The sequence below is a fragment of the Belonocnema kinseyi genome, chromosome 3, assembly GCF_010883055.1.
Source record: "Belonocnema kinseyi isolate 2016_QV_RU_SX_M_011 chromosome 3, B_treatae_v1, whole genome shotgun sequence".
NCBI classification, from domain to species: Eukaryota; Metazoa; Arthropoda; class Insecta; order Hymenoptera; family Cynipidae; genus Belonocnema; species Belonocnema kinseyi.
Window position 1 is genome coordinate 17,255,093 of NC_046659.1, and position 10,444 is coordinate 17,265,536.

General features: G+C 32.4%; 1 protein-coding gene across 6 annotated transcripts in view; it reads left to right on the forward strand.

The window, feature by feature from the left end:
- Positions 1 to 10,444, forward strand: part of LOC117168799 (zinc finger protein 2 homolog) — a 263,897-nt gene that overhangs the window by 56,457 nt on the left and 196,996 nt on the right. For all 6 annotated transcript variants that reach the window (XM_033354617.1, XM_033354618.1, XM_033354619.1 and 3 more), the window contains one exon: positions 10,077 to 10,259. In XM_033354617.1, coding sequence (XP_033210508.1) covers positions 10,077 to 10,259 — 183 coding nt within the window. The remainder of the gene's footprint in view (positions 1 to 10,076; positions 10,260 to 10,444) is intronic.

The window sequence follows — 10,444 nt, forward strand, 5'->3', positions numbered from 1 at the left end:
GCATGAAGAGCATGGGCCTCAAAATTAACGCAAATAAAACAAAAACTATGGTGTTCGAAGGAAAGAGTGAGAAAACACTATGCAATATTTTATTAAATGATAGAAATGAACAAGTTGATAAGTGCGTATACCTTGGTAGCTTATTTACTAAGGACGGAAAGATATATGAGGAATTAGATAGACGAATAAATGAAGGTAAGAAGGTTATTGGTAGAGCAGGTTCCCTTATCAGAAGTAAAAATATATCAAATAAAGCTAAAATGGCAATACATAATTCTATATTTGTACCGACTGTACTATACGGTAGCGAGACATGGACTTACCAAGAAAAAGAGTAGAATTAGCGCAATCGACATGAGATTCATGCGCATAATATGCGGGAAAACCCCTAATGGACAAAGTAAGTAACGAGATAATTCTAAAAGAATGTGGTGCAGAACAGACGCTAGTAGAAACATGGGAAAGAAATCGGTTAAGATGGTTCGGACATGTTGAGAGAAGGCCAAATGAACGACTAACGAAACAAGTATATCAAGGTAAAGTAAATGGCAGCGTGCCCAGACGTAGACCGCGGAAAGAATGGTTAGAATGTGTGAATGAGACCCTAGTTAGAAGAGACATAAGAAGTCATAGAAATACGAGAGCCTCCATTAAAAAATGCATGGACATAAAAGAAGCTAGAGAAGTATGCCAGGACAGGAAAGTATGGCGGCAAATAGTTAATAAAAAGAGTGTTAGTAGAGTGAATGACGCCTGAAACAAATACCTTGGCTACAAATGGACCCAAGTGGGGAACCTTACATAACGACTTCGTGAGGTTCTTCGCTTGGGGTGATTGCTAGAGAGATTGATCAGCCACCTGGGTCGGTGCAGTGTTGCGGAACAAACGTGTTATTTACTTAAATAGCACGAGAATTCTGGATCAATCTGAAAAATCTGTATCCCTTCCACACACTACTCCTTTCCCCTACCGAGTGAGTCACGCCTACCCCGAAAGGGAAATGGCTTAATGATGTAATAATAATAATAATATAACCTTCTAGAGATAGCCTAAATTTTCTGATGACCCAAGTTAACGCTAGGCATTCTTTTTCGGATGCCGAGTATTGAGATTCTGCCTGTTTACGCTTCTGCTCGTGTATGCTATTACGTAAAGTATGCTGTCAATCGTTTGAGTATTTACGGCCCCTAACCCCGTGTGTTACTCGCATCGGTTTCAAGTTGAAAGGGTTTGGTAAAATCTGGGCAGGTTAATATTAGTGCTGATGTTAACATGTCTTTAATTTTTGGAAAGACTCATCTTGTTCTGATCCCCAATACCATGTTTGATCTTTTTTCAACAATCTGTTCATCGGATCTATTGTTTCAGCAAAATGTTGGATAAATTTTCTATATCAACTTGCCATCCCTATTATGTGCTACAAATGTTTAAGGTTTTTAGGTTTAGGGAATTCTAGGATAGGTTGCATTTTTTCTTCCTTTATTTAAAGTCCTTTGTCGTTAACTTAAAAACCTAAATATTTAATAACAAAAAACGTTTGGCTTTAATTCTGGAGTGATAATTTTGTCCATCAGCCTTTCGAAAGTGGCTGGAGGATTTGTTAAACCAAATGGCATCCTTTTAAATTGGTACATGCCCTTTCCAGGTCCTGCGAATGCTATTATTGGTTTTGAACTTTCTTGTAATGGAATTGGTAAATAAGCTAGTTTTAAATCCATTTTTGAATGAATTTTTCTGAGCTTAAATTTTCCAATACTTCTGTCATGGGTGGGATTCGGTAGAGGTCCTTTTTGTGATATTATTAACTTTTCTGAAATCTGAACAGAATATATATTCTTTCCCAGGTTTTTTGATCATAACAATATCGTTTGTCCAGTCTGAATAAGAGGGTTCAATTATATCTTGTTCTAATAATTTATATACTGATTGGTAAATTATTTCTTTTATTCTAGAGCTTACGTAGTAATATCGCTGTTTAACTGGGTCGTGGCCCTGTACGTCTGTTTTATGTTGCGTTAGATGAGTTGCCCTATGTTCTTTTCCTGATTTAATTTTATTTTCAAGGAGTTTTTCTAATTGTGATTGTTGTCTTTCGTTAAGCTCAACAAAACCTTCACAAATTTCTGCTGAACCATTATCTTGTTCGTGGATTTTTCCTAATTTATCTATAATATTATTTAACTTAATCGCTTTATTTTTAAAAGAAACCCATTGATTTCTATTATCGCTTTCTAATGTCTCATTGGCTTTTTGAGATTCATTTTTTTATTCTTTCCGATTGGTTACTTTGTTATTCTTCCAAAGAAATCGCTATTTTTATATTCGTTCTTGTATTTGCTATTATAATGAATTTTTTGTGCATTATTTTTCGTACCCTTTTTTCCAATTCTAGGTTTACCTGAATTAAATGAGTCGTTTGTGCTTTAGTCGTCGCTAGTGTCGTAGGTAGGGATGCTCTCAAGGGCTTGAAATTTGTTGCTCGTGAGAATGCTTATTAGGCTAGGGATGTCCTTCGTAGGATTTGTTGCAGGAATTTGGAAGTTTTGTATTTTTGGGGGTTGGTTAGAATTGGTAGTTGCTAGAGGAATTTTGCTGTCTGCTAACCTGGAACTACTATTATTATGCTCTCTAGTACTTTTGAGGTTAATGCTACCACCAAATTTCGGTTTTCTGTTTGTATTGCCATCCCTTTCCTTTTTAATTAATCATTTCTTCTTGATATTTACATTTCTACTTTCCTTGGTTTCCTGGGCTTTAATGTCAGGTTTAATTTCTATTTTGTTTTCCGTTATAGGGAGGGGTAGCGAGTTTGGTTATGCATCCATAGGATAGCAGGTGGGGGGACTCCCAGGTAGCCATCAAGTTTCTGAGTCATAGTTTAGGGTCATCCGTAAGGTTTTTAGCATGTCCATGCCTAAAATACCTACTGTTTTAAGTTTTGGCACTGACCTGAACAGTAAATGCTTTGGCAATTACTGATCATAATTGGGATTCAAACAAATTCCATTTGTTTAAATAATTAAAAATTAATTAACCAGTGATAATAAATCTCCCACTAGACCAATATTAATAATTTTAAGTAAAAAAATACGAGAGTACAGTGTTCAAAAGGTCAATTTCATAAAGAAGTGACATTTTTGGTTGTAAGGGTAGTTTTCAGGTACTCGTGGGGGTGTGTTAGGCGTCTTAAATGCATATGTCTAATGCATGAAATTCTTCATTGGATGATTCTCTACAGGCCCCCATACTTTACCACCACTTTTGTTTAAGCCCTAAAAAATTATTCTAAAACTCAAAAAAAAGTGATTTTTTCTCATGCATTCTATATGCGTTTTAAAATTCGACAACCAGAATTCAAAACAGATTTTCGCAGGCCTTATGTCATTGTGTTCGCGATATAGGATATGGGGCTCGTTTAGGGAGTTACTACCTTAGGTGGTGACTTTCGAGGGAGTTCCTCGCGCTCTCTACCTTTCGAGTTCCATCCGTGACACCTTTCGGGTTCCATCTTTTCGCGCGGACCTTTCGGTTCGTTCGAAATTCTGTTTTCCTTAGAACCCCCATTGATTACAACCCCATCATCGTTGAATTTAATATTTCTTTTATAATATTTATTCTTTTAAATTTCGGGGGGTATCAATATTTGCCCTATTTACGAAGATTTTTTCTTAAAAAGTAATTGAATTTAGGGGCCTATATTTAAAAAAGATCAATTTTATGACTAAATATGTCCGTCCCCCGAGACGCTTAGGGAATAATTTCACACGTTCTCGAGCACTAAGCGAGTTTCTTGAAACAGACCCTCAATTACTCTCTCAAGTTTCCAAAATGTTTAGAATATTGGTGGAGTAAGGGTGGGTGAATTTTTCAAATTAATTTTTCTAAACAAATTGCCAGTCCTATCACGTTAGGTAAAATTCTATTTTATGTTTAACATATGAAAAAAAGAAATGTTCAATTTTTTTTAAGGCCTTCGTAATTTTTGTTAGTGAGAACAAAAATGTTGACAGGCAATCATAGTTGGAATATTTTCAGAAAAAAGGGTACGTAGTAAACAAAGTTTGAAAAAAATTGCCTAGGAGAAAGTCATCATCAGGAGACCGTCACCTTGTGTCAGGCATTGTCTGGAAACCGCTACCCTTGCGGCGGGTGGTAGTTTGTCGAGCGGACGGTTTTTGGCCTCGCGAGACCTTCCCATTGTTTGAGATTAGACACGGCGCAGAAAAATCCGAATTTTGTACAGTATTAATTAATTCAAGTTTAATTTACTGCATTAGCATCGTTATATTAATTTGAGTAAATCAAAAAAAGGTTGAAAAAATCCGTCAATATTTTCAATCTCAGTTGATATTTAAAGTTTTATCTACCTGACTCTTTTACGAATCCAAACATATCGCAAAAGTAATAATTATTGACAATATTTATTCAATAACTAACTGTAAGGAGTCGAAATAAAGTTTTAGACGTTGAAAATGCACTTTTTCAATTTTCGTCTGATCGAAACATATGGTGGAGATAATTTCGAAATGTACGTGATATCAAGTACAAATTTGAATTGCAATTTTTCATTTTGCTAGAAAAAGAAGTTTTTGTTATAAGAATCTTATTTTTTTATTGTTAAATAATCGTTAAAAACCGTGAAATTAGTCTTCAAAAGTAGGGTAACTTTGACCAAGTATGTTTTTAATATCAATTATTAAAATTTGACAAATATTTCTTCTACCTTATTTACTTACGAGTCCAGACATTCGTTTCCGTACGTTTTTCATAAAGGATGTAGCCTACTAATTTTCTAAATTTTAGAAATAATCATCACAAGGCGACATTTGTTGTAATTAAAATTTTATTTGTGAAACATTGCTGCGTTAGGATGGAGAATTGTTTAAAATTTATAGAATTTATTTATACTAAAATTATGAATAACGGATTGTATACATAACAGGGTGGCTCGAAAAAGGTACCTCCAAAAATGTCCTTAGTACATTTTAACAAATCAAATGTGCAGTTTGAAATTATCATATTTAATTCAATCGGGCATAAATTGGCGTGCGTCAGGTGAACGAGCTGATTATCAGTTGAAATAGTAGTCGTAAAACAAAGTTTATGTCAAAAAGAAACAATATATTTTACATAAGGATGATGTTAAAAAATAACATTAGTCACTTTTTATTCAGTACATTAATTCGTGGGTTAATCACAATCCATTTCACGTCTATACCTATTTTTGAATTATCTTGAAGTCTTGCAAATATTTTTAAAGATTTGTTTAAAATTTATAAATTTATAAATACTCCGAGAACTTTGAAAGAGATTACAATAATTTGAAGAAATTTTCAAGATTGTCGGGTATTTTATAAACTTCAAAGACATTTTCACCAGCTTTTTACTTAGAAGTAGTTTACGTGATTTGAAAACGATTTGAAAATGAAACAATTTTATAGGAATTTATAGGTTTTAAAATATTTCAAAATATTTAACATTATCTAATAAAATTTTTAAAGGCTGTCTATGATTTTGAGGAATTTAACAACTATCAATGTACTTCAATACATTTTCCATGCATTCATAAAATATAATATCAATATTTTGGGATGTTTTCAAATATTTCATGGCATTGTCAAGATATCTAAACAATTTCATTATATTGGAAAATTATTTTAGTAATTGTTTAATTAGTGCAAATGTAAAAAAGTACACTTACGTTTCAAGGACTACACGTGCTTTTTATGAGCTCTTAATGCAAAATTAGTAATCAGCGCAAAAAGCTAGCTGAAATTAAAAAAAAAAAAACATCTCGATATGCCCATTTTTTTTCGTGAGATACGTCCAATTGTTACATTTTGAACGCGTGAATTCAATTTCAGCGCCATCGGCTACTAAGCGCACCCTAGGCGGAAGGAGCTTCCCCCACTCCACCGCCACACACTTAGATCCCATTTGGTTTTGAGAAACCGCTATTCTCAACAGTATTTTCGCAACTGATTTTTTTGACAATTTAACTATAATTAGTATCACTATCTACTTAATAATATTTACCAATTTCAGCTGTATATCTTGAAAATTACGACTGCAATAATTGTTATAAAAAAACATTAACTCCTTCCCCAAATAACGCACAGAAAATATTCCAATCTTAAAATCATGTGCAAGTTGCAAGTTGACATTGACTGTAATTCCTAGTGCTTATGATGAAAATTACAAAAGTTATCCCATTTGTTTAAAAAATAAAAATGTACTATTCTTTTGTAGCCATTTTTTAAATACTTAATTCTCAAAAATCAATTAGCGGCTAAGCGTACGTTACAGTATAACTCTTTAGGATTAAAATTTGCCCACTTTTATGGCTTTACCAAAACGGCTAAGAAATAGTTATCCTCACCAAAAGAAGAGTATCTTTTTTAATATCAAATAGCTTTTTTCGAAAACTATTTATTATTTTAAGCTCACATTTTGCATATACTATCAGCTCCATAAAACACACATTTTCAGAGAGTTTAATGGATGTGCATGTACTTTTCGCAAATATAACTAGATTTTTCAAATCGGTAGTTTTTGCCGGTTTTTATTACTTCTTTAGGGAATAAATAAAACAATTTCAATGTGCGACCTACCAAATGAAAGATCTTTTTAACATCTTCAATTATGATTTAACTTGTTTTGTCGCAAATCAATGCGTTGATCGCATAACTCGCTTCTTTCTAAAGTTTTGCGGTCAAAAAATCCTTCATTCCTTGGACTAAAACTCTATTTTTTGCCTCGGGGACTTTTGAGTACCTAATGACACAGCGGGGGTAGGGTAGCAGGGTGAGACTTGCATGAAAAATAAAAAATTCTATTTTGCTGTTAAACTGTACAAAATACCAGAAAAGATAATTGAACAAAAAATGTGCGTCCAAAAAAGATCTATCAGTTCCTTATCAATTACTTTTTCCTATGACCCGTAGTTTTCGCTTTATTCATAAAAAGGATTCAAAATTTTTAAAATTAAATTTTAGGACAAGCGACAGAACGTGTGAAAAAATAGACAAAAGTTGCTAATCCAAAGTAAGTAAAACTCATCCATTGTCATAAAGAACATAAACAAGAAATACATAGGAATACATGTTTTAAATTGAAAAAAGTAAGATTGAAAATAAAAAAATTTAATTTTTAGAAGAATGACATCAGGAAAAAAATGAAAAGGCAAAAGTTATTGAATCAAAACATATCTACTTTTTTAAAATCAAAACTCTTGTTATCAAAGTAAATTAAAAATAAAAAAAATTATTTTTTGATAAAGGACAGACGTTGCAATAATATTTTATGTGACCAAATTTTTTGCCTAAATTATGTCTACTAATTCGTTTAGAACCACCGTGTGCTAGGATGCGTATTTTTAATTTTAATCGCGAAAAATGAATTTGAAAATGAACAAATTAAATTTAAATAAATATAAATAAAATGTTTCATAACCATTTCTTTCTTAATAACATTTTTTTCTCTCCCACTCTGATCCCTTAGGTGCAGAATACCTTCCCGGAGAAATATGTTGTTTTGCAAGGTGTTTCAGACGACGTGTATATTTCATCGATTGAATGAAACTATTCACAAAGAATGTTATGAATATTTAAGCTGGCGAAAGCAAGGAACGCAACAAAAATAAATTGGTCAAATATTAATTTTTGAAAGTGTTCGAATTTCTAAAACATTATTACAGTATATTTCGAAACTATCTCCATGATATGCTTCGATTAGACGATAATTCATTAAGAGCATTTTTAAAATTTCAAACTTTATTTCAACTTCTTACGGTTATTTTATATGAAAGCATATTTCAAAATTATAAATGATGTGCTATGCTTTTGGATACACGTCGTTTAAACGTAATTTCTCTGAAAGTATTGTGAAAAATATGACTTATGTGGTATGTGTGGAATAGGAAAATAACGAGCTATGTGTGTGTGTGTTATCAAAAGTGAAATAATGTTTATTATATCAAAAATAGGCTTGTTTACAGTTACCATACTTTTGAAGAATTATTACATTCAATTTTTCATGCGAAAAGTGACTCCTAAAAGTATATATCAATCAAATCAGAATTTCAAGAAACGCCCTAATCCGTTGAACGTCAGAGTAGAATTTTCGCCATATTTTATGGGAACTTTAAAATTTCGGTCATTTCATTGGTGGCTAAAGAGAAAATTCAGAAATTAATCCAAGAAGGTTTTCTTGAGAATGGTGCCAGATGTGAATTCCAGTTTGCGTAGGTATAGTGACCTTGCAGGTCCTGCAACTTTCCGGGGCGAGGTAAATGGTATGCATTGCATTGAGTACAATAGCGTGGGCGTGCCGAACGCTCTCTCTAGCATTTGGCCGCTAGGATCGGCAGTTACTTGCCTTAAATTTAACCCAAAAATGCTTTTCGTTTATGAATGTTTTTTAGTGTTTATTTAAAAGTAATAATTCTTTCATACATGTTAATCTTTTCAGAAAGACTTTATCTACGCTTATGTATACAATTTTCGAAATAATCATTACAAGCCGAAATATTGGCCTTCCAAAGTGTGGTACCTTTGACCAATCATATTTTTAATATGATAAACATTATTTCACTTTTGATATTACATAGACATAGCTCGTTATTTTCGTAATCCAGACATACCACTTAACTCATATTTTTTACAATACTTTCGGAGAAATTACGCCTAAACGACATGTCTCCAAAAGCCCATGTACACAGTCCTCTTTCCAGAACCGCATGATACTTCCACACATTTTCCAGAATCTAAATGGGAGCAAAAATTAATATTAATCACGTAGGAACTTTCTTTGGTCCTTAAATTCAAATTATTTATCAGAGAAATCCTCACTTATAGCTTGTGCCTGTCTAAAAAAATGACATAAATTAATTAAAAACCAACAAGTATCGAGTTATTTTAGAAAGGGGCCTAATTGGTAGAAATATTCAGAAGACATTCCCTCAACATCATTTCTAGGGTACAAATTTTAGCTTGATCCTTTCGGTGAAACTTAGTTTTGAGTATGCGTGCCTCATTATTATTCTTAACATTCTCATTTTCGGAACGCAAATGAAAAAAAAATGTTTTGTAGTATTTAAATTATCGTCAATAATGTAACATATAGTTTCCGGCTTAGAAGGTCCAAGAAATACCATAAAAAAACACGAGTTTAAATTTGAAAAAAACTTGGCGACGTTTCGGACAAAGATAGTCCCTTATCAAGCCTGTTAAAAACACAAAACTTTATTGTAAAACACAAATTTTCACAAACTTAAGATATAAATAAAACGATTAATATATAAAGATTGAGAGTGAAAATTTTCAATTATCAGCGTGGTATAAAATTAGAAGGAAAAGTTTAAAACATAAAATAATAAAAGTAAATGGTTATACCTAAACAAAGTTTGGTGAGAATACGTATAAGAGTGACGTAAAATGTAGAAAATTTTTTTAGTTTATATTTAGTGAGCTGGATAGGGCACAACATATCAACAAAAGTAGATCATCCTCTATTTTGTGAGATAAATGATGATGTTACATCGATTTTTATGTTTTTTGTTGCGAGTATGAACAACAATAAAACATCCGTGCAATGGAGAAAAGAAATTTTTTTATTAAAATTTAGTTGTATTGTATAGAAAAAAGTTGTTATGCGTATAGGATATGTTGGTTCGAAAAAATAGAAGTGAGTTTAACAGTAAGAAAAAGTTGTGAAAAAGTCAAGAAACGGTTATCTTACCAAAAGTCAAATGAGTGAAAATTTGTTGAAAGTAATGACCTTCTCATTATTAGAAAACGAAGAAATATTAACATTTTTCAATGAGTCAAAATATATATAAAATCGTTCAGAGGTCCGTCCTCTTGTACGTCGTAAACTGAAGCTAATGTTTCTAAAGTCAATCGTTATTAATTTTGGGTCGTGCGCATGATAATAGAGAGGCGCACGAAACCTAAAGTGGATCGGGCATTTAGGTTTCGTCTCGATTTGAAAATTTTAAGTTTTGGTGCTTTTTCAGCATGGAGATTATTTAAAACTATTTAGTCAATAAATTATAAGTATTCGAAATGTTTTGCAGGATGAAAATGAAAGTGAAGACAACGCTACTTCTATCAAAGTTTCTGATCTCTTAGAATCAATCAACGATGGTGAAGAAGTTATTATTAAAGTTGAAGCATTGGATAACATAAATGGAGAGGCAAAAAGAAATTACTTAAAAAAGTTAAAAAATATGACGAAAGAAGAACACTTACAAGAGAAGGTATAGTTTTGTGTAAAATGTTTAAAATGCAATAGCTAGGCTTTTAACCCGTAATAAAAATGGCGGATCTAGAATGGCGCACACAAATTACACAGCCACACAAAAAAAGTGTGCGGATCTGGTAACAAGACACACGTATTCCTATGGATTTTGGGGCGCTGAATTCAAATTCGGTATCAAAAATC